The following is a 25,497-nucleotide window of genomic DNA, read 5'->3' on the forward strand; positions in this document are numbered from 1 at the left end:
TTTAAGTGAAAATATCACAATGAGTACATGAAGTTTGGATTTTTCTGGACTGGGGATCTTGAGGATCCTAGACCTCACTGTGTTTTGTGTTATGAAATATTGGCTAATGAAGCACTGAAACCATCAAAATTCAAGCGTCACTTTGAGTCTTAGCACAAAGATTGATTTTTTTTGAGAGAAAACGTGATGAGCTTGAGCGACACGAGTAAAAACACCTCACAGTTTTTTATGCCCGGTGAAAATGCAAAGGCTACTGAGGCATCATACAGAGTGTCTCTACTCATTGCAAAAACGGGAAAACCCCATTCAATTGGAGAGACTCTAGTTAAGCCTGCTGGAGAAGTTATGGCAAATGTAATGTTAGGGAAGAAAGCTAGTGATGACATTCACAAAGTACCTCTGTCCAATGACACTGTCCAGCGACGCATAACTTCAATGTCCAAAACTGTCCAAGAGCAGCTGATCACACGATTACACCAGAGTCCCTTCTTTTCTCTTCAGCTGGACGAGTCAATCTTCTGAGTTTTTGAGATACATCAATGCGCGCTCAGTCCATGAGGATTTTCTATTCTGTAAATCCCTTCAAACGAACACCACAGGAGAAGCGATCTTTGATGCACTAAATGCCTTCATTGTGCATAATACAATTGACTGGAAATGTTGTGCTGGAGTTTGCACTGATGGTGCAACTGCGATGACAGCCAAACACAAGGGGCTGGTAAGGCGTGTGCGTTATGTTGCTCCATCCTCTGTCATCATCATCTCTGTATTCACAGAGAACAGCTTGCGATGAAAAAGATGCCAAGTTGCCTTAAAACTGTTTTAGACGAGGCAGTTAAAATTGTCAACTCAATCAAAGGCAAGGCCCTCAACTCGCGTCTTTTTAAAGTCCTGTGTGAAGAAATGGGGAGTGAGCACACAAAACTTCTGTTCCACACTGAAGTGCGCTGGTTGTCCCGTGGCAAGGTCCTGTCTCATCTCTTTGAACTGCACGATGAAGTAAAATTATTTCTGCACCAAGCTGATGAACTGTATGAACAACTTCATGACTTTATGTGGCTTTCAAAACTAGCCTATCTTGCAGATTTTTTCAGCATGCTCAACACGCTCAACTTATTACTGCAAGGAAAAACAATCAGTCTTCACTGTACATGACAAAATTAAAGGGGCCCGCACCAAATTAAAGCTCTGGTGCGCACGAATCGATTGCCGTGAATTTGACTGTTTCCTCACTCTAGCGGACTTTCTTCTCGAAACTGAAGAGACCCTGGGTGTCGACCAGAGATGTATAAAGTACTAGAGACCCATACTTGAGTAAAAGTACAAGTGCTCTATCAAAAAAGTGACTTGAGTAGAAGTTGAAGTGCTCTTTAAGCACCACACTTAAGTAGAAGTACTAAAGTATTCAACATTTTTTGTACTTAAGTATTGCAAGTAGTCTATTTTAAAATTTACTACTCAAGTACTGAAAGTAAAAGTACAAGTATTGTGTTATGTAGTTATTAAAGAAAGTAGTCAAACATTTGAACATTGTTTTTACTGTTTCAAATGATTAACCTAAAGGACAATCACAATTTCTTTGACTGTAACTTTTTGTAAACAAAAAACAGATTAAAGGGTTATTTCGCCCAATTTGCAAAATTATGTGATTAATAACTTACCCTCATGTTTTCTCAAACATGTAAGACCTCCGTTTATCTTCGGAACACAGTTTAAGATATTTTAGATTTAGTCCGAGAGCTCTCAGTCCCTCCATTGAAGCTGTGTGTACGGTCTACTGTCCATGTCCAGAAAGGTGAGAAAAACATCATCAAAGTAGTCCATGTGACATCAGAGGGTCAGTTAAATATAAAAAATAGCAAAAACTATGACTTTATAGCATTGTCTTCTCTTCCGTGTCTGTTGTTAGACAGTTCAAAACAAAGCAGTTTGTGATATCCTGTTCGCGAAAGAATCATTAGACGTAACCAGATCTTTTTGAAACAGTTCACCAAATCGAACTGAATCGTTTTAAACGGTTCGCGTCTCCAATACGCATTAATCCACAGATGACTTAAGCTGTTTACTTTTTTAATGTGGCTGACACTCCCTCTGAGTTAAAACAAGCCAATTGCTTGATTCGCTCAATGATGTGCCAGCTTCATCAAACCTGCCATCTACAGTTCTGGCAGTGGTAATGTGGGTAACGAGTAACGATGCAGCACATAACAAAAATAACGGAGTAAAAGTATTAAACTCATCGAAAATATGTACTGTCACGGGCTGAAGAATCACACGACAGGGTTTAGTGCAAAGTGAAGCCCCGGAGGGTGTATTTATTGAAGGGTGCTCTGTGTAGTGCTGAATCCTGTGGTCTCCAGTGCTCGTCCTCGGTGCCACGTGATCCTGTTTGCCAGCCAGCTGAGTGCAAGGGAACTTGGGGTCCGGTGCTCGGGTGGCGGGCTGGTCGATCCGCAGCTGTCTAGAGGGACAAGAGACACAACGTTAGTTTCAGTCATCTGAAGATCGTCTCTTGCTTGTGTCACCTTCAGCCACAGCGTTTATAGTCCTCTCCTCATCCGCTTCAGCTGGGACCGATCAGCCCGCTGTGATCGCGTGCAGGTGAATCTCCCTCGTTGCCAGGGCGACGCTGATAGGTGCCCAGGACACGGCTCACAGTACTGAAGTAAAAGTTGAAGTAGGGGAAAAAAATAATACTCTGGTAAAGTACAGATACCGCCTTTTAGTACTTAAGTACAGTAGTGAAGTAGTTCTACTTCGTTACTATACATCTCTGGTGACAACACAGTCACAGCCATAAAGGAACATCTACAAGTCCTTCACATGCAGCTGGGGAAAAACTTTACAGAGCTAGATGTGGACTTTGAATGGATCAGAAATCTGTTTGGCGACATCATTGAGCAATGTACCAAGCTCTCAATACAGGAAGGCAATAGTCTTGTGGACATTGCATCAGATGGAGGTCTCAAAATGTCATTCAAACAACAGCCCTTAACAGACTTCTGGGCTCAGCTCCTTCCTGAACATCCAAGGCTACGTTCACACTGCAGGCTGAAATGACCCAATTCCAATTTTTTTGCCCCTATGTGACCTATATCTGAACTTTTTATGACAGTCTGAATGACACAGATCTGATCTTTTCAAATGTGACCCAGGCCACTTGGGTATGTGGTCCTGAATCTGATATGTATCCGATCTTTTGAAATGCGACCTCCGTCTGAACAGCCAGACCACATGTATCCGACCCGTACGTCATTGATACGCTACAAACATCATAATTCTGCGTTGAATTAGGCGGGAACGAGAAGAGCCATTCAAATCAGTATCCCACCATTCGACTCCGCACCCACATGGTTCTCTGTACTGAACACTGCTCCACAAAACGCCAATGGCCAAAAACCTTGCTCTTCTCCTTTTTAATTTTCTTCTTAAAACGAGAAGATTGTAATTGTGCTTGCTCCGTTGGGAAAATAACTTTAATATTGCAAAAAGAGCTCAGCTGTTGACTAAGTTAGAGTGTTGTCGACATCCATGTTTACCGTTAGCTAACGTACTTCCGCAAACAACAAGTGACGTCGTTCACCGTTGAGTACTCTTCCGCGCATGCGGGTCACTTCTGGGTCATTTCACGTTCACACAGGAGATCACAAAAGGTTGCATTTAATTGGAAATGTGAACGGCCTTGCAAAAAAAAAATCGGAATTGAGCATTAAATCCTGCAGTGTGAACCTAGCCCAAAGCTTGCATAATCTGCCTTCAAAGTGCTCATGCCCTTCCCAACTACAAACGACTGTGAAGTTGGGTTTTCCACACTGGTTGGTTTGAAAACAAAACAGCGCAACAGACTAAATGTGGAGCCTAGTATGAGACTGAAACTCTCCTATTTGGTGCCAGACATTCAGAAACTGATGTGTGATAAGCAGCACCACCCGTCTCATTAATATTCACGTTAAGTTTTAGATGGAAATCTCAAAATCTAAAATCCACAGATCTATTAGTTTTGTAATATACTAGTTTTTGTTTCATGTGTTAAATGCAAGTAATTCCAGTGATATTGGACATTAAGGGGAACATTCTTTTTAGCATTTTATTGTTACCATAGTTACAACCATATACTTCCTATACCCACCACCTCAGTTTTAAAATAATGGCTCTTTGGAATGGCATTAAGTGGGACCTAGGCTGTTACAGTATGTTTAATTGAAGTTTTTTTTCCACATGTGTAGTTTGTTGCTGCAATTATTTCACATTTACTTTTTCAAATTAAGTAAAAATTTATATAATAATTTCTGATCATATCATTGCATTTGTGTTTGAATAATTAGTTTTTGACTTAAACAGTTGCATATTAAACTTGAATTTAGCTTATCCTTCCTAATTTGTTGGTTTTTGGGGGTGTGTTAGAGTGCGATTCTGTTAGGTGGTCCTCAGAAAAAAATTGGAAGATAAAGTGGACTAGTAAGTCAATTCTCAAATAAGCATTATGATGAGTTTTGTTCCACCCGCTTAAATGATAAAAGTACTTGCACTGTAAAAACTATTAAGACTGTGTCTGTTCCCCGAATAGTGAGGTCAAAATATAAATATAATGTAGGATCTAGAAAAAATCTTATCGCAATTAAACCAGAAAAAGCAGTTATTGTAAATGAAATTATCACAGATAATATTTTTGATGTATTCTGCTTGACTGAAACCTGGCTAAAACCAAATGATTATTTTGGTCTAAATGAGTCGACTCCACCAAACTACTGCTATAAGCATGAGCCCCGTCAGACTGGTCGTGGGGGAGGTGTTGCAACAATATATAGTGATATTCTCAATGTTACCCAGAAAACGGGATACAGGTTTAACTCTTTTGAAATACTTCTGCTAAATGTTACACTGTCAGACATGCAAAATAAATCTAATGTATCTCTTGCTCTGGCTACTGTGTATAGACCACCAGGGCTGTATACTCTTTTTTCCTCTCAGACCCTCTAGTTACAGTTGATAAGGCGCTAATCATGGGAGATTTTAATATTCACGTTGATAATGCAAATGATGCATTAGGACTTGCGTTTACTGACCTAATAAACTCTTTTGGAGTCAAACATAATGTCACCGGGCCCACTCATCGTTTTAATCATACACTAGATTTAATTATATCGCATGGAATCAATCTTACTGCTATAGGTATTGTACCTCAAAGTGATGATATTACAGACCATTTCCTTGTATCGTGCATGCTGCGTATAACTGATATTAACTATATGTATCAGCGTTACCGTCTGGGCAGAACTATTGTTCCAGCTACCAAAGAAAGATTCCCAAAAAACCTGCCTGAACTATCTCAACTGCAATTTGTACCCAAAAGTACACATGAATTAGACGAAATTACTGACAACATGGGCACTATTTTCTCTAATACATTAGAAGCTGTTGCCCCCATCAAATTGAAAAAGGTTAGAGAAAAACTTACTGTACCATGGTAGAACAGTAATACTCACTCTCTCAAGAAAGAAACTCGTAGTCTTGAACGCAAATGGAGAAAAACTAACTTAGAAGTTTTTAGAATTGCATGGAAAAACAGTATGTCCAGCTATAGAAAGGCTCTAAAAACTGCTAGGGCAGAGCATATCCACAAACCCATTGAAAATAACTAAAACAATCCAAGGTTTTTATTTAGCACAGTGACTAAGTTAACAAATTACCAGACGCCACCCGATTCAAATATTCCACCAACGTTAAATAGTAATGACTTTATTAATTTCTTCACTGATAAAATAGATAACATTAGAAATACAATAGCGAATGTAGATTCTACAGCGTCTAGCACTTCAGTTTCATCCATCGCACCCAAAGATAAACTGCAGTGCTTTACAAATATAGGACAGGAAGAGCTCAATAAAATTATCACTGTATCTAAAACAACAACATGTTTATTAGATCCTGTACCCACTAAATTACTGAAAGAGCTGTTACCTGTAGCCGAAGAACCGCTTCTCAATATCATTAACTCGTCGTTATCTTTAGGACACGTCCCAAAACCATTCAAGCTGGCGGTTATCAAGCCTCTTATTAAGAAACCAAAACTAGATCCTAGTGTACTGGCAAATTATAGGCCTATTTCAAATCTTCCATTTATGTCTAAAATTTTAGAAAAAGTTGTGTCTGCTCAATTGAGCACCTTCCTGCATAAAAATGATCTGTATGAAGAATTTCAGTCAGGTTTTAGGCCCCACCATAGCACAGAAACTGCACTTGTTAAAATTACAAATGACCTGCTCCTTGCATCAAGGCTGCATCTCATTTCTAGTCTTACTTGATCTTAGTTCTGCGTTCGACACCATAGATCATGACATACTCATAGATCGGTTACAAAACTATACAGGTATTCAAGGGCAGGCTCTAAGATGGTTTAGATCCTACCTGTCCGATCGCTACCATTTTGTTTACTTAAATGGGGTGTCATCTCATTTATCATCAGTAAAATATGGAGTGCCACAAGGATCCGTCCTAGGTCCCCTTCTATTTTCAATATACATGTTACCCCTTGGTAATATTATTAGAAAATACGGAATTAGCTTCCACTGTTATGCTGATAATACTCAGCTTTATATCTCAACAAGACCAGATAAAACTTCCCAATTATCTAAGCTAACAGAGTGTGTTAAAAATGTAAAAGATTGGATGACAAATAATTTTCTCCAATTATATTCGGATAAGACAGAGATATTAGTTATTGGACCAAAAAACACTACACAGAATCTTGTAGATTACAATCTGCAACTAGACGGATGTACCGTTACTTCCTCTACAGTCAGAAATCTGGGTGTTTTATTAGACAGCAATTTGTCTTTTGAAAATCATATTTCCAATGTTACAAAAACTGCATTCTTCCATCTTAGAAACATTGCCAAGCTACAAAACATGTTATCTGTTTCTGATGCAGAAAAGCCAGTTCATGCATTTATGACCTCTAGACTGGACTATTGTAATGCACTTCTAGGTGGTTGTCCTGCTTCGTCAATAAACAAGCTACAGGTCGTCCAAAATGCAGCAGCTAGAGTCATTACGAGGTCAAGAAAATATGATGATATTTCCCCAATTTTACAGTCTCTGCACTGGCTACCTATTAAGTTCCGTATCAGTTACAAATTATCATTACTTACCTATAAGGCACTAAATGGTTTAGCTCCTGCGTACCTAACTAGCCTTCTACCACGCTACAACCCATCACGCACCCTAAGGTCACAAAACGCTGGACTTTGGGTAGTTCCTAGGATAGCAAAGTCCACTAAAGGAGGTAGAGCTTTCTCACATTTGGCTCCCAAACTCTGGAATAGCCTTCCTGATAATCTTCAGGGTTCAGACACACTCTCTCTGTTTAAATCTAGATTAAAAACACATCTCTTTCGCCAAGCATACGAATAATGTAACTTTTAAATTGTGAGTGTAGTTGCATCTGATCAAATGTACATTCTTATTCATTAGCTTGGGTTAAACTTATTTTACATTGTTGGATCAGCAGCTATGCTAATGATGTCTCTATTTTGTTTCTATGTTTTGCCACGGGATTTACATCCCGTGATAACTAGGATTTACACAAGCTCCAGTCTGGATCCAGAACACCGGAGAAGAGATGATGCTGACCCTCAGAGGACCCAAGATGATGCTAACCTTGAATCAACAAACAGAACTAACAATTATTGCTAAATGTGTGACTGCATCATATAATAACTATTAATTACTAATATTGATAGTTCATCGTCTAGCGGACTACGTCTTGTATTATTATTATTATTATTTTATTTTTTTCTAAAATCCTGTCAAACCTGCACAAACTACTAGCTACTACTAAATATTGTAGAAACATAATTTTCTGTAAAGTTGTAATGATTTGTATTGTAAAAAGCGCTATACAAATAAACTTGAATTGAATTGAATTTGTCCTTGGGCTGAAAAAGTTTGAGAAACACTGCTCTAGGCCAATACTCTGTTCCTAATGGTGAGTTCAAGTCATCTCGTTTAGATCGTATTTCCGAGTTGAATGCACATGAATGCCACCACAATATCGTAAATACCAGTGGGGAGCTCGGGATTTTCTTTAAGCCCCGATCTGTACGAGTTGGGGGCGTGTCAGTGATTAACATGGCGGAATATACAATACTTAAAGGTATTTAGATGTGATATTGTCAGGCTTTTCTATTTGCAGCACAGTAAGTTAATCGATGACATATAATATGATGGCATTATAATATAACAATGCAAATTGTAACAAAATTGGCTGCGGCTTCATAAAATAATTTAAAACATGAAAAAACGAAGTATACCTAATGCACATTTCTTTGTTCTTAATTTTCTAGAACAAGAGTTAAAGAACATTGCTGTATTTTTGTGTTTTTAATTAAGAGAAAGTACACGCCATCTTGCTTCGACGAAAGTGACTTGAACGCACATGCCGTCATAAGCACGACTTCCCACCTCGTGCATACGAACTTCCCAGGAGGACTTGAACGCACCATAAGTATATGTATTTTTTTAACCCACAGTAACATTTTAACTGATTAATGGCCAATTTTCTTTTGCTGCACATTTTTTTTTTTTGGTAAGAGGAAAAAAAAGTTGCACAGAAAAGGCAGGCCTAATGTTATAATGTGCCAACAGGATATTTTTAGTTCCCCTCACTTTACAACAAATCCTTTACATTTAACAAATTTATCAATACAGAAAAATAATTAAAAATGTATAATTCCAATGGATAAATGTAATTGCAGTATACAGTTTTATGCTTAGTTATATATAGATAACAATAATAATGATAATTTAAAGGAAACATAAGTTAAGGTTGGAGAAATTCTGGAGAAATCCAAATGTTTCTATATTCGTGATGTTGCCCATTTCAAGCTTAACTATTATTCAGTAGGTAAAATAGGCTTTGTAGTTCACACGTTTTTTAGTACAGATGGAAAAAAATCATAATGAACAAAAATATACCAAAGTGGACCGCTACCCGTGCCGTATGGCTCGGTGAATGGCTGCTGTTTCCAATGAATATGTGAACAAGGCACCAGCACGATTAAACAGCTGAAAAAGAAAATACTGAATTTTTGGTCACACAGTAAAGGCATAATTAAAAAATGCAAAGTGTTAGCAGTTTTAAAAATCAATAATAATAACAGATTTAATAAGAATTATTTCTAAATGCTGGACTGTTCTCATTTCGCTCTACATATGGAACCTGAAGATTTTTTTTTTTTTTTTTTTAAACCAAGAATGAACCAACATGAAAACATTAGCTTTTAATATTTATATATACACCGGTTTTTCCAGAATATAAGTCACACTGACGGACCACAACACTGCACTGCAGACAGACTATGTGTGAAACAGGCTTAACGTAACACCAGGGCACTGCTGACTTCACCCCCAACACGCCTCGCAGTCGCTGCTTAGAAAAGTGCAACATTGTAAAGGGTCCGTCTGATACAGTGTTGCACAGCCGCAGCGCAGCATTACCTAGTCTTTTTTATTTTTATTTAAAAGACTTTGGATTTCACCTTTCTTTAAAACTATAGTTTGTGATTCATTGTTAGCCCATTAATTAAAACACATAAGCAATAAAATAGTACAGTGGTACAAATTCCCATTGGCATTTAAAGGCATTTTACTTTTATTAACAAAATGAAAACAAAAAATTATATTGTAACAAAAATAAGATATTTTCCCTCTTTTAAAACAAATGCTAAGTTCGTGGTTCAATGTTCTATTTATTTGAAATGAAAACAGCAACCATAATGACAAACTCGCTTTATTAAAGGAATATTAAAGGAAGAAATGTAACTCTTTTAACACAAGGGTGCTTTTGGATCAGTATCTCGCATTAATCCCTGTTATAGCCTAAATAGAAGCTCTGCATACGCTTGCACCTGTTTATCATGTACATTTAATATGAGTTCATTTTGCTTTTGAGCAATAGATGAATAACAATTTATTTGTTTTAGATATTTCCACTTTGCGAAGTCCCATGAATCCTTTTATTTTCCTACACACACACACGAGTCTTGTCCCACGCCACTCTTTGTTGCGTAGGGTCTCGCGAGTCTGTAATCCACTGGCACTTGACTTGACAGTGTGTGTGCTACATCCTCTTTACAATATCTAGATTATAAACACTGCATTCTGTCAGCAATGTAACGCAGCAGTAACATATACGACTTAACTGTAACAAACAGTAACAGTTTGACTTACCTGAAGAATATAAAGCACTTTTTTTTTATTTCATTTGTATCATTTTCTATTATATCTATCAATTATTGTAATTTGCTTTTTTCTTAGTTAATTTAATCACTTACAAAATCACCCCAAATCATTTATTTATTTTTTTTCAAAGAGAGCTGTTCAAGTCATCTGGTGATTTTTTTTTCATATCGCGATATACATCGCTGAGAAAAATCTCACGATGTGAGGTTTTTTTTTCCAATATTGTGCTGCTCTACTAGTAAGTTTAGTCAAGCTCACAGACTCAGTAGCTTCTGCAGCATGAGCACAAACATGTAGTCCTCCATTGTTGTTGGTGTTAAATGACATAGCAGTGTCTGAATATGGTCGAGACGTGGGGTGATGACATCATTGTTTAACAAAATATATGGATTGGCAATACACAAAATCGCAAAGGTGTCATTTTCAGATTTATCCACTCTGGGATCTGATTTTAAAAATAATAGGGTTTTCACTGCCCCGAATGCTGGATCAGTCTGGACGAAACACATATACCATACAAAATATTTACATATACAGCTAAATGTGTTTCCGCGTGTAAGGGGCCTTACTGTGATTGGTTTTTGTTTGACTGTGTATAACAAATGACTTAATGGAACGCTTCCCTTGTACATTGGAGTGATGTGCTTTCTCTCCAGTGTGAATCCTCTCGTGTGTTTTCAGATTTGATATATTATTGAAACTCTTGTCACAGTGTGAACACTTGTAAGGTTTCTCTCCAGTGTGAATCCTCTCATGTGTTTTCAGACTCGATGAACCACTGAATCTCTTGTCACAGTGTGAACACTTGTAAGGTTTCTCTCCAGTGTGAATCCTCTCATGTGTTTTCAGACTTGATGAACCACTGAATCTCTTGTCACAATGTGAACACTTGTAAGGTTTCTCTCCAGTGTGGATCCTCTTGTGTGTTTTTAGATCTCCTGTTTGACTGAATCTCTTGTCACAGTGTGGACACTTAAAAGGTTTCTCTCCAGTGTGGATCATCTCATGTCTTTTCAGACTTAATAAATTATTGAAACTCTTGTCACAGTGTGAACACTTATACGGTTTCTCTCCAGTGTGAATCCTCTCATGTGTTTTCAGACTTAATAAATTATTGAATCTCTTGTCACAGTGTGAACACTTGTAAGGTTTCTCTCCAGTGTGAATCCTCTCATGTCTTTTCAGACTTAATAAATTATTGAATCTCTTGTCACAGTGTGAACACTTATACGGTTTCTCTCCAGTGTGAATCCTCTCATGTGTTTTCAGATGTGTTAACCGACGGAATCTCTTGTCACAGTGTGAACACTTATAAGGTTTCTCTCCAGTGTGGATCCTCTGGTGTATTTTCAGACTTGATGAACGACTAAATCTCTTGTCACAGTGAGAACACTTGTAAGGTTTCTCTCCAGTGTGGATCCTCTCATGTGTTTTCAGATTTTCTGACTGACTGAATCTCTTGTCACAATGTGAACACTTGTAAGGTTTCTCTCCAGTGTGGATCATCTCATGTTTTTTCAGAGATGATGAATCACTGAATCTCTTGTCACAGTGTGAACACTTGTAAGGTTTCTCTCCAGTGTGAATCCTCTCATGCAGTTTTAAACTGCTCGCTGAACTAAAAGTCTTTACACACCCAAAGCACATGTACTCTCTCACACCAGTATGTATTTTCTGATGTTTTTTCCAACTTTGTAGATTCAAAAAACTCTTACCACACAAATTACATGAATGTGGCTTCTTCTTTGCATGAATTTTCAAATGTTTCTTCAGAAGTGAAGCCCATAAAAAGATTTTACCGCACTGATCACATGCGTACTGCTTCTCTCCAGTGTGGATGTTCATGTGATTCTTAAGGTTTGATGATTGTGTGAAACTCTTCCCGCACTGATCGCAAGTGAATGGTTTCTCTCCAGTATGAACTGTCATGTGACGATTAAGATTTGATTTACATTTGAAACTCTTTCCACACTGATCGCAGGTGAAAGATTTCTTAACTCTTGTTTTCTTTAAATCTTTCTGTTTAGTTTGAAAGCAAATCAAAGGTTTTCCACCAGTTTTGACATGATTTTTCTCCTCAACTTCACTTGATTCTTCATTTTCCTCTTTTTCTTCAATGAACTCTGAAATGAAAAGTATATTGTTAAAATCTGAGAGAACTTCTGCAAATACACAATTAACTTTTCTTGCTTTAGCTTTACTGTCTTGTCTGCTGTAATGTTACTAAAATGTGTTTTACTAATTTAATAGGGAGACCCGTTAAACATTTTTAAGCATAATTTTTCTTTTCGGTCAGTTTGACATCACAACCCTAGTAAAATGTATATATTTATTTATTTTATATACATATACAAACATTTATATACATATATATAGAACAAAATTATAAACACAACACTTAAGTTTTTGCCCCCATTTTTTATGAGCTGAACTCAACGATCTAAGACTTTTCTGTGTACACAAAAAAGCCTATTTCTCTTAAACATTGTCTTAATCTGAAGGCATATATATATATATATATATATATATATATATATATATATATATATATATATATATATACACACACAGAGGTACTTCTAAAAAAAAATTGCATATTGTGATAAAAGTTCATAATTTCCATAATGTAATGATAAAAATTTTACTTTCATATAATTTAGATTCATTGCACACCAACTGAAATATTTCAGGTCTTTTATTGTTTTAATACTGATGATTTTGGCATACAGCTCATGAAAACCCAAAATTCCTATCTAAAAAAAATAAAAAAAAATAAATAAAAAAAATAACATTTTCAAAGTTGGTGATAGAGTGAGTGGGTATTTCTTTTGCCAGCAGTTATACTAATTTCTCTGTGTGTATGTTTGCAATATTGCAGATGGTTGCAAGCTACAGCTGCAAGCGTAAGACTAATCGTTGGCCTATGGTTGTCTTCTCTAGGGTTGTGTTCCTGTAGCTCAATTGGTAGAGCATTGCTTTATTAAGCGCAAGGTTGGGGGTTTGATTCCCCGGGAACACATGACTGGTAAAAAGTGATAGCCTGAGTGCACTGTAAGTCTCTTTGTATAAAAGTGTGTGAAACAACTGAAAATATGTCATTTTGTAGGTTCTTCAAAGTAGCCACCTTTTGCTTTGATTACTGCTTTGCACACTCTTGGCATTCTCTTGATGAGCTTCAAGAGGTAGTCATCTGAAATGGTCTTCACTTCATAGTAGAGCTGTGCAAAAAATCGAATGTGATTTTCATGCACATTTCATCAGTAAAGATGCTCCTGTAATTAGAAGTATATCTCCAGCACGTGCTTTCAGATCATGGTTGCCAGGTTTTCACAACAAATCCTGCCCAGTTGCGATATGAACATGCGCATCTTATCAGTAAAGCTGCTTCCGTGATCACCGCTAAAATCGCCATCACCTGGAATGGCATTTAATAGACAGAGCCGTAGATCGCTGACAAGCTACGCAATATCGCGTTCATTATCGAAGGTGATTCATCTGCGATAATGAACGCGATATTGCGTAGCTTGTCAGCGATCTACGGCTCTGTCTATTAAATGCCACCCCAATTATAAGCAGGCGATGGCGATTTTAGCAGTGATCAAGGAAGCAGCTTTACTGATTAGATGCGCATGATCATATTGTTAGATATATCGCCCAGCCCTAGTATACATTTATTGTGAAATGACTGCATTTCCATGTCAATCCATGTTCACTTTTCTCACGAACAATGCACTTTCACTTTAATTTAGCGCCTGCAGCACAGCAAAAATAGACTCAGTACGTTAACAATCGCTGCACTGCTGCAGACGCACCGCTCCTGGAACGCACTGACGGACAACAACACCGAACTGCAGACGGACTGTGTGTGAAACAGGCGTAACGTAACACCAGAGCTAGGGCTGTGCAAAAAATCAAATACGGTTTTCATGCACATCCCATCAGTAAAAACGCTCCTGTAATTAGAAGTATATCTCCAGCGCGTGCATTCAGATCATGGTTGCCAGGTTTTCACAACAAATCCTGCCCAGTTGCTTACTAGTCCAAAATTAGCCCAATCGCGTTTCCAGGAGGTTCCCCGATAAAAAAAAATTGCTTTCCGGGATTAAAATGTACGTTTTATGGCATGGTTGCCTTGGTAAAGTTCGCATTTTAGGGGCTATATATCACATTATTTGTATTGGGGTCACTTCGACCCGCGGACATGAAAAACAACCACAGAAGCAATTTTTTTTTATCTGGGAACCTCCTGGAACTGCGATTAGTTTTGGACTAGTTTTGAGAAGCAACAGGGCAGGGTTTGTTGTGAAAACCTGGCAACCCTGATCTGAACACATGTGCTGGAGATAATACTTCTAACTAAAGGAGCGTTTTTACTGATGAGATGTGCATGAAAATCGCATTCGATTTTTTGCACAGCTCTAACCAGAGCACTGCTGAGTTTACCCTCACCACGGATCGCAGTCGCTGCTTAGAAGTGCAACATTGTAAAGGGTCCATCTGAAACATTGTAATGGCGCAGCATAACATTCATTCTATACGTTGAGTTATTAAATACAGCGGTATGGCGGTATATAAAAAAATCTCACCAAAAATATACACCGGTTTTCGGTATGAACCGGTATACCGCCCAGCACTATTAAAAACTTATTGTAGCTAAAGAAATACCTTATATCTGCAGACGATGTATGTCTGTTTGTGGATGGAGACTTCATAGCGGCCAAAACTATGTATTTTGCGTGCTTCACATTATAGTGTGGAGTGCATAAAAATAATAACAAGGCGGCAGACTGAATTTATCCAAGGTGATTCTCAGGGTGCACTCACACTAGGCACGGTTGCCATGAACCGGGTCTGAGTACGATTGTCCCCCCTCCCCACTCCCCCTCTGGCCTGCACTCACATATAGCGTTTCAGCATTCGTGCCGGAGCACGCTTACGTCATTATGGTGCGATGGTTTCGGGATAAACAGGAAGAGCGGCGCTCTCTGAACGCAATGGAGTACATCGCTCTGTTTTCTTTGTGGATAATTTTGTGTCGTTTTGTCCACAGCCCTCTCACAGCCTGTTGTTAAACAGATGTGTCGCCTTAGTGGCGCGAAAATTTTCACGTAATCGCGCTGCTCGTATGAGGATGTTTGCAATGTACCAGCTGAAGTGCAGCAAGGATTTTGCAGTTTTTAGTTTTTATGCGTTTTGCACCTCTGCCGTAGACCAAAGCGACCCTTTCCCTGCCATGTTGGTTTTGGAGCGTCGCAAAACCGTGACGCAACGCGTCCTTTTCCGTGCTCCTGCACGGTTAGCGCTCACACTGCATGCGAACCGCACCCGAGTCCAACTGAACCGTGCCCTGGCCCACCTCTTCCAAGCGGGCCAGGGCCGGCCAATCGAGCCACGCCTGGGCACGATTCGGAGCACTCACACTAGTCAAACGAACCGCGCTTTGGTGGTCAAACGCACCCGGGCACGGTTCAAACTGGCTAGTGTGAGTACACCCTCACATAGTCCTTCTACGTCATCACCACATAGTGAGTGTTATAAGTGATCAGTCTTTAAGAGAAGGACTTTGTGAGAACTATTATGGATGATAAGTTCACTCTGCCGCTTTGTTATTATTTTGTCTTATCTTTATTTGTAACACGAAAAAAGAGTTAATCTTTCACAAATGTGTTGTGTCGTGTAGCAGCCATTAAATGTGTTGGACAACAACTCCTCATTCTTGGTCTTTTTTTTTTTCATGGATTTAACGAGTTATCTGAGTCAAAGCGGACAACTTCAGCAACTACAACAACTACTCTAATCCTCCTGCGTGCAGTGTGTGAGAAATCCGGTGCTGAAGTGAAATAGCTGGGCAGTTTGATAGCCGTATTATAATAAGCCGCCTAATAAAAAAATTATAGTTATTATTATAATCTAATACATCAATAAGAAAATGATACTATTGTCTATCGGCACAACCCTAATACAGGAGGCCTTTATTCATTCCTCGGAGCCATGTGAGGCACTTTTTATTACAGATGCGCATGCTTAATTTGATTACTTTTGGACTCAATACACTCTCCTACTCCAATTCTAATGCTTGGAAGAGCCAGGATTTTTTTTTATATATAAATCAGATTGGATTAATCTGAAATAAATCAGTCATATACACCTAAAGAGTTCTTGACAGTGAGTAAAACATAATTTTAATTTTTGGGTGAACTAACCCTTTAATATCTTTCTTGCTGTGAACACAAAAGAAAAAAGATATTTTGAAGAATGTGGGTAACCAAACAGTAGCTGGGGCACATTTGATAGTAGAAAAAATACTGTTCAACTGTCTGGTAATACACATTATTCAAAATAACATTTATCATGAGATCAGAACATTATTATGTTTTATGAACAAATGTTCTGTTTGTGTATCATGGCCTTATTTCAGTGAGTTAAAAAAATTCACGCTAACCATAAATGTTGTTTTTTCAAAAACACAAACATGTATTCTACATCTTACTGCACAGCATATTATTGTTGCAGAGATTGTGCTGATTACAGTGTTGGATTGTGCCGATTACAGTGTTATCACAAGTTATTAATATGCTTATATACACACACACACACACACACACACACACACACACACACACACACACGTCTACACAGAAATTCTCCAGTGCTCAAAAATACCCAGAAAAAAAGCTTTATAAGCCTTATGTACCACAAAGAGTCATTAAAGATGAATGAAGAATAAACACCAACCTCCTTGTTCCTCGTGTTTTATTCTCAAAGTTTCTGGTTCCTCGTGTTTTATTGTGCAGGTTTCTGGTTCCTCGTGTTTTATTCTCCAGGTTTCTGGTTCCTCTTGTTTTATTGTGCAGGTTTCGGGTTCCTCGTGTTTTATTCTCCAGGTTCCTGGGTCCTCTTGTTTTATTGTGCAGGTTTCTGGTGCCTCCTGTTTTATTCTCCAGGTTTCTGGTTCTTCTTGTTTTATTGTGCAGGTTTCTGGTTCCTCTTGTTTTATTGTGCTGGTTTCTGGTTCACTCGTGTTCTCTTCTCTCTCTTCTTTAACAAACTCCATCTTCACAGCAGCAGATCTCAGTTCAGATGATAAACGACTCGCTTCAAGACTCAATCACGAATATGAAGAAGAGAATATTACAGGTATTTACTGAACTGATTCAAAAACTGTATTATTTTATTTTAGAAACATGTCATACCGACAAAACAACAGAGAGCGCGATGAAACTGAACTTCTTCCTCTGAGGTTTAATTTGTCAAACAAACGGATGTGTTAGGCGCCTCCCGCTGGACTGGAGCGAAACGACGGGACCCTCATGTCAGTTCGTCGTCATTTGCATAGACATAATATACGTAGACGCCTCATAGACTGTCGCTGCCTATTGGAGCGGACGTATCAGCGCGGCGCCATCTTGGATGGGTCCCCAATGCGGCGTCCCCCGCATTTATTTCTACTTAGGAAGATGTATTCTAAAAATACAATGATCATAACTCCCCGAGTTTTTACCGGATTTTCACACGGTTTGGTTTGTTACAAACTGCTGTCACACATTGAAAAACTCTGCTATCATGTAGAAATACTTTGTATTACGAGCTTTAACTAAGACATATGGTAGACTATGACATATTGATAAATGTATAAATGAATGAATTTTATATTTTAATAAAGAAACCAGTTTGATTGTTCATTTGAATTTATTTCTCTCACACAGGCATATAGATAAATGTATAAATTAATGAATTTTATATTTTAATAAAGAAAAGTTTGATTTTTCAATTGAATTTATTTCTCACTCACACTCTAACTCACACACTCACTCACCTTCTGTAACACATATACATACAAGCTCCCATATATACTGTACCAGCTCAGAACATTTTTGTAAAGGCCTAAAGTAAACGTTATAATGCCAGGTCATTCCAGCATCTTACATTACCCTGTCAGGCTTGCAACTGGGACTGGGGAGCTAAAATCCTTTAAAAAGAACTGTTTTGCACAGCTTCTTGCGTATGCTTGCACTCTGTAACTCCAGGGTAGTTAATTTTGTGATGTGGTGCAGCCTTACTTTGTGAAATACAGACACCACAAATGACACAAGCATGAAATGATGGTTCTCAATTCCAAATTGGGTGTCTGCAATGTGCTCCCCGAGTAAGAACACATCCTCTGAACCAATCTCCGCCCGAACAAAACGGTTGACGAAGGACACACGGACCCCTTGTTGCTTTGAGTTTTGTCGAATCACACGCTCTGCTGCTCTGACCACCTTCACTGTTCCCTCTGAGTGGATCATCAGCCCACCATTGTTTTTAAGTTCAAGCAGGTGGTAGCTCTTTTCAAAAGATGAGGGTACAGCAGCTGTGACGAGGCTTGCACGGCACACCTCACAGGACAGTTTTTTAAAAAAATTTCTGACAACAAACCCTGAAATGTAGACAAGGGCATTGTCCACAAGACCACCAAAGCGGGTGGGCAGGTAACTGTGGTCACATATGACTGCAGATATGTTTGCAAATGGAAATAGGAGCTCTTCCTCTGCCATTAAAGCAGAGTGCATTTCTGCAGCTGATAGGGACACAGTTTCATCTTGTGCTGCCACATTGCCTGACCCACTTGGTGAGACACCACAACGAACCATCAGACGACGGAAAATGCCTTGGAACTGCCCTGCAGTTGGATAGTTATTCCAGCCTCCTAAAAAAAAAAACAACAACAACCTTTTACACACTTAGACTACAGAGATGTTTAATGAGGACAGTCAGAGTCATAATAGATATATCTTCTGAGGTAAGGTAAGGAAACTGTATAACCATTTTTTCCCACAGGTAGGCTATAAAAGGTAAGTAAGGTAATAACTGTATAACCATGTTTTTTCCAAAGGTAGGCTATAAAAAAGATACACACAGGTGTCTGATGTGCCATTTGCTTTAGGGGGTGGATTACTTCATGAAGTGATAGCCACCAATAAATGACCAGTCTGAGAGGTCTATCACATCAAATCATACTGTAAACTAGGGATGTATGTAGGTACTGTATATATATATATATATATATATATATATATAAACTTCTACTGTAATTTGCCCACCCAGAAGGTACCAATATCCGGTCTGACCCATTGACTAAAAAAACAAATTATAAATGTGAAAATTATACCTGATGCCCTGACAGAATTGAACAAAAGCTCCAAGTGATCCTGACTGAAGCGGTATGTGCAGACATAACACTGAACTTGGAGCAGGTCAGGAATCATCATCAACTATGTGTCCATGTTGATGACAAAGCCAATGACTGACAGATACCTTCAAAAGAAAACATTTCATCAATAAGATCATGGCAAAACAAGACACCTTGAGAGCACCTAGTAATTGCAATTGTAAGTTTTTGAAAGACATTAATTGACTTTTTTACAAATATTCATAACATGTAACACAACACATGGCGACAGAGATAGTGGTAGCAATAAATGTTTTGCTCCAATAAAGTCCCTGAATGGTAAATGATTTAAGTGCAGTACAAATCTACTGGGTGCAAAATTACTGGGTGCTTCTTGAGAGCATAAGTCAGTGTCAGGAACAACTAGGAACTATATTAAAACTGAACAAGAAGAGCTTAAAAACAAGAACATGTCATACTGTACATACCATTTGGCACCTCTATGACCTGAAAAACACTGAACACAAGAAGATTTCAACATGCAGAGACAAACATCATAAACAAGAAGAAAAAGTGCAATACAAGATATGCTCCTTAAAGCAGGAGGGACTCACATTATCTCCTGCCTCTGGTTTTGCAAAATGCAACATCATATGAACATACATACCATATTTGACACCTGTCCTGTATGACCTGGAAAATACTGAACAGAAGAGTCAACAGAAACAAAACTGCAGACAGCAAAACGATCCAAACCAGAGAAAGAACATCTTATGAACTCGATGTGTAGCAAGAGAACAGAGCATCATATTAACTTACGATGTTTCGTGGAAACCATTCGATATAAAAAAAAACAAAACTCTTTGTTTGGTGGAGGGGTGTGCCATCAAACTGAGCAAGTATTCCCTGCCTCTCAACAAGAGCTCTACTCTCTCTGTCCAATTCAAAGCACTCAGAGGAGCTTTGTAACCCTTGGCATGGGGATTGCGGCTGTTCAGGATGTCAAACAACCTGTCAATCATCTTAAAAAAGCATAAGGCTCTGTTAACTGATATATCACCCATAACAGTAGTATCATATCATGGAAATCAAATTATAATCTAATTTCAATATACAAAAAAAGTACTTTAGTACAAAGCTCTGCTTGGATTTCCCTCTACAGGTAAGTATTAGCTTTCATGCAGAATATGCAGTGTTATATAACAATGTTTGTATGTTATGTTACCTCAATGAATTCTGCCGTTGCTTCACAGTTTTTAAACTGTGAATAACCAAGGTCTCTGAGTGTGCGCAGTGCTATCACTACAGATTGACTCAGTGTTTGAGCAGCCCAGGGACACCTTAATCTTCTGGCCATCAAATTGAACATGCTTGTTTGTTATCTTGTTGGCCGCATGCAGTCCATCTTTTGCTTGGACATTGTTGAGCTCAACGATGTATGACCAGCTGATTTCTCCAGTGGCGCTGGTTATCGGGCTGTAAGCCTGCAACATGTTGCGTGCCAGTTTCAACATGTGACAAGCGTCCATCAACACAAACACCCTGTCAGCGGTCACTGGATGTTCAAAGAAGGTTTTGAACGGCTCATTGGGGTTTCCCTTTAGCTGACACCCGAGCTGGTTGCACATGTTGACATTGGAAGCATGTCCATTCATTGTCATGCAGACCACTTTTATGCCACGTGCATGCAATTCCTCCAGAGCATGGACAACCAGGACCTTCTGTGTCTGGAGACAGAGACTTTGTGAGGTAGTAGGCAATTGGAGCTTTCCAATGACCCTGTATTCCTACCACCCTAAAAACAAGCACCCCTGTGGCTAAATCAGTCTCATCCATGCCATTCCCAATATCCACATATCCAGACATTTTCTGGGTATGGGGATTGTACTGGACATGTTTTTTGATGGCCATGGCATCCAACATGAGGGCCACAGAGCCATATTTAACAGGGTCTTCTTTACATCTTATCTTCAACATGTCCAACATCATTGTGTTGAGCCCAGGCCTGGCATCCACTGATTGCATCAACCTTTACAAAAATAAAATAAATAGCTATTTCATGCTTCAACCCTTGGATCCCTATTTTGGGCACTTTTTCATTTTTTTCTATGATTGTTCTTTTTTTCAATACTTTGGAAGACATTTTCCAAGAAAAAAATAGTGAAAACAGCACATACACGCTCAAAACTTCTATATCAGTTCCCTGTTTGTTGTACATTATGTAGGGCTGAAGTGTTTTAAGTATTTTAACCAGTATGTTTAAAAAGTGTAATAAAAAAAAAACATGTACTACACCGTTGCAATGTATGTGGATGTGGCAGGGGAAGATGCAGAGAATCCCTCAGGTAACTGTAGGCTTTTGGGCCATGGAGGTGCAGTGTGAGGGCAAACTCTCTCTGGTCCTTGGTGTATTCATGGCCCCGATTTGAAAAGAGGTCTACCTGAAGATCTGAAATTCAGTTAAACTAGTTAGACAGACTAGTTAGAAAGTTCCCTTGAAATAATACCTTTTGTAAAGTCTGACAAAGAGTGTAAACAACATACAATTCAAGGTTGTATTATCAATTTATTTTTACCAGAGTGGAAGACAAGCCTTTCATTCAACTCCTCATTAATAAGGTTCTTTTCCTTCAGATCTTCCAGAAGACTCTTTATGTTTTCTTTGCCGTTCTCTTGCATTTTGCTTCTCCCGCTCTAAACTCTCCACTCTAGCCAAAGCTTCACTGAGTCTGGCCTTTAGACGAGAAGGAGAATTGGGCAATGCACAGGAGTGGTCCTAGTAGAAAGAAGGATGAAAATATTTTCAGTGATGTTTATATCATACCACTCACAGTTGTTTGGTGCATAGCACTGCATATGTGCAGGCACACATTCTTAATTTCTTACCCGTAATATCACTGCCAGCACCATGACTATGGGAAAGTCAGAAAGGGTGCGTGTATGAGAGAATGTGAGTGAAAGAAGGTGTGTACTTGTTCACGTGTGTATTTATTTATTTATAACATATACTCATACACATATAAGTGTATGAGTATTTCTGAAAAGAGTTGCAGAAAGATATTTTGATATGACCACAGCCATGATGCTCACAGCTGTATGGGACATATTAAATAGCCTACAAATAGTCACATCATTGAGCTGAGGTTCACTTTCAGGAAAATGCTGAGAAAGGTCCACTGGTAGGCTCTCTTCAGCTTTCCTTAAAGTTTTTGTGTTCCTTGTCACTACAGGCTAAAATATAATAAACTTAATAATTAAAAACAACTTCATTAAAAACACTTGAAAAGGTTTTAGTATCCCACAGTGTATTTTAATACACGATATATCACTAATACATGCAGAAATATCTAACGGTTTTACAGTTTTTGTTTTACATATGAATCATAGACATCTCTGTAGCATGTAGAGTAAAATACACCTACTCTTTGAAGATGACATGGGAAATTGAAGACAGATGGGGCCTGACAATCTGACCCGTCCTGTCAAAATCATCAGGCTTGAAGTGTTCACTGCAGAGCTTTGACGACTCAGTCACAACAAAACCCTCCCGTCTTATAGCAACTTCCCATTGCCTCCTCAAGCCTGTATCACTGGGAAATCTTCAAAGTGTGAAGAGAAAAAAAACCCAGCAAGAGATAATGAGAGTAAGTTGCGTTACAAGTTCCTGCTGAACGTTACATGTAAGTAACGTTAGTCATGATGGCATAATTGTATAAATGGTAAAATAACCTAAATTATTGTTCAATCCTACTTGTGGAATGTAATCCCATGCGATCTGGTATCAATATTGCGTCGGTTATTGCAACCGTAAGCTGCACAAAATACGGGCATAATTGCTCGCTCTCCGTTAACTCCGATTGACTCTGGTGCTAGCGTTGAGTGGAGAGACCCAACCAATATGGCACCGACGCTGGTTCACGCTCCAGCACGTCATGAGGCGTCTACGTATATATGTCTTTGGTCATTTGGGGCGAATAGCAAACCGAAGTGAGCATCCCTATGCCCTACTCCCTTCGAAGGGTCCTTTAAGTGAGATATTTGAAGCGTGTAGCATAACTGTCTGCGCGTCCGAGCAGCATCCAGCACTACATCCGTTGCTAAATGAATGGATTAAAATATATATATATATTTACTTTAAATATAATTTTTGTCTAATTTTATCTTATTTTAAATTACTTTCCTTCCGTCAGCGTGGTGTTTAATACAAATAAATGGATATAAATAAACACAATCTAAAGAACATTTCCTGCCAGTATGATTGAATTTGTTTTGTGTTCGATGAGAAATAAAATAAAAAGCTGAAGAGGTTTTCTGAAGATGAAGATTAGGTGTTTATTTATCAGTGTCTTTGCTATCACGACTATAAACTGACCTGACAGACAGTGATTAACCTCAATCAAAAGACATTTGAATTGACAGGCGAACAAAATCAACTTTTCTGTAAAGTTGCTTTGTAACGATTTGTATTGTAAAAAGCACTATACAAATAAACTTGAACCTAATTTTGTAAATGAAGCCAATTACATTTGCATTAAGCAGATATTGCACTTGTCTATAATTTAAATTAATAGTTTACTTTTACAAACTGGGCCTTGCATGAACAAAAATGAGTTTTGCCTGTTTGTCATGATAAGAGGTAAATCCAGCCTTGCTTTAGAAAGACACAGAAGTGTATTTAGTGCTTTTAAAGGGGTCCTAATATGCTCTTTTACAAAGTCTAGAACAGGCTCTCATACTAGGATGTTTGAAAAAATTATTTTTTCATATATTTTACATTATTACTAAACCTCTCTCCCCAGTCTGGCATGAACGGCTCGAATATTTCAAATGGAGGCCCCCCTTCTGAAATATGAAATGTGCTGTGATTGGTTAGCTGGGCCTTCAGCTCTCCCTTGGACCTCCGGACCCTCAGTGTCACACTGGCTCTGCGACTGCTCTGCTCCATCTTGGGCTCCTCACCCACCGGCGCAGTCTCCATCTGTCGGCCCCCTGGTGTTGTCGTCTTCTCCTCCACCATGGCTCATCCCGCTGTGGACTCCACAGTGGATCTTCATCCTGGCTGGTCTCTGGAGCACCATCTGGCTCCTCCTGCTCCGGGCTCCTCCCTGGCTCCTCCCTCCATCCACTCCACCCTGTTTCCATGCTCCATGCTCCCTCTTTGGCTGCCCCTTGCCTGCCCCATGCCCGCCTCCAGAACCCCCACCCTCCCTCCGCTGGTATTCCTCTTGCAGTGCGAGGACGCACCGTTCCGGGAGGGGGCGAACTGTTACGTACATAGAGTTTGAGTTCCCTTAATTGGTCTTTTTCCTGTTCTTGTTTGGTTGATTTGATTAATCCCCACCTGTCTCCATTTCCCTGATTACCTCCCGTGTTCTTAAATACCCTGTCTTTTTAGTTCCTCCTCCTCCGTGATTACGTTTGTATATTGTGTTATGTTGGATGTGCCCTTATTCTCCTGCGATTATTAAAAGTACACTTTTGTATATCGTCTTCCTCATGCGCCCTTCATTACACACCAGCTAACCCGTAACAACTTTATATTAATACATCATTATTTTAATATAATTAATAACAATATTATTAATATGAAATAATTATTTGGGCAGATTTCAGTAAAGAACATTGGGATTCACAAGAAAAATATATAGGTATAAAAATTATTTCTGCTGCATTTTGTATTATGTTATTTCATTTTCATATAAATGCACTGTGTAAAGTTCTGTACAAAGGAAGCATTATGTATTAAAAACATCTCACTATAATTTATAAATGACAGTGTATATGAAAATGAAAGGGTAAATGAATGTTTTCAGTGTGTGTACAGTATTCACTCTTACAAATGTCTGGCTGAATGAAAAATAAATGTCTTTCTTTTATACATGGAGGTCCTTGTACAAGCAGTTCACCAGGGTCTTCAAAAAGATCTTTATCCTCTCACTAAAATCAGCCATCATCACATCTGTGAACATCTGTTGTAACCAAACCCAGTTTTGGACCCAAAAGCAGAACACAGACTAAAAATTATGCAAATAAAAATAGTTTATTCCCAAAAGGCAAGCAGCACAATCCATCTCTTCTTTGTGGGTGAAGATTATTAGAAGATA

At 38.6% G+C, this 25,497-nt stretch overlaps 2 protein-coding genes across 3 annotated transcripts; both read right to left on the bottom strand.

Annotated features, from left to right (window-relative positions):
- Positions 1-10,702: 10,702 nt before the first annotated feature.
- Positions 10,703-17,813, bottom strand: LOC113100539 (zinc finger protein 271-like). Of its 2 annotated transcripts, XM_026265225.1 has the most exons (3): positions 16,978-17,813; positions 12,008-12,365; positions 10,703-11,839 (listed from the first exon to the last, which is right to left on the bottom strand). In XM_026265225.1, exons 1-3 carry the CDS (start codon positions 17,294-17,296, stop codon positions 10,780-10,782), a joined length of 1,737 nt encoding a protein of 578 aa, XP_026121010.1. In that variant the 5' UTR covers positions 17,297-17,813; the 3' UTR covers positions 10,703-10,779. The 2 variants fall into 2 exon arrangements, with proteins under 2 accessions (XP_026121010.1, XP_026121008.1); XM_026265223.1 differs by having other exon boundaries at positions 10,703-12,365; positions 16,978-17,807.
- A 218-nt stretch (positions 17,814-18,031) lies between these two features.
- On the bottom strand, positions 18,032-22,319 carry LOC113100541 (uncharacterized). The gene is made up of 4 exons (XM_026265228.1): positions 21,970-22,319; positions 21,689-21,842; positions 19,394-21,422; positions 18,032-18,931 (listed from the first exon to the last, which is right to left on the bottom strand). The coding sequence occupies exons 3-4, from the start codon at positions 19,491-19,493 to the stop codon at positions 18,204-18,206; spliced, it is 828 nt and encodes a 275-aa protein (XP_026121013.1). The 5' UTR covers positions 19,494-21,422; positions 21,689-21,842; positions 21,970-22,319; the 3' UTR covers positions 18,032-18,203.
- Between the last annotated feature and the right edge of the window lie 3,178 nt (positions 22,320-25,497).

This window comes from Carassius auratus, unplaced genomic scaffold (genome assembly GCF_003368295.1).
Source record: "Carassius auratus strain Wakin unplaced genomic scaffold, ASM336829v1 scaf_tig00217304, whole genome shotgun sequence".
NCBI lineage: Eukaryota > Metazoa > Chordata > Actinopteri > Cypriniformes > Cyprinidae > Carassius > Carassius auratus.

Bases quoted from the DNA above. Each gene is read 5' to 3' on its own strand.
- LOC113100539 (XM_026265223.1), bottom strand. From the start codon at position 17,296: ATGGAGTTTGTTAAAGAAGAGAGAGAAGAGAACACGAGTGAACCAGAA. The intron at 12,366-16,977 runs GTTGGTGTTTAT...TTTTCATTTCAG, and splicing joins AAAACACGAGGAACAAGGAG to AGTTCATTGAAGAAAAAGAG.
- LOC113100541 (XM_026265228.1), bottom strand. From the start codon at position 19,493: ATGATGATTCCTGACCTGCTCCAAGTTCAGTGTTATGTCTGCACATAC. The intron at 18,932-19,393 runs GTATAATTTTCA...TTTTTTTTTTAG, and splicing joins CAATTCTGTCAGGGCATCAG to GAGGCTGGAATAACTATCCA.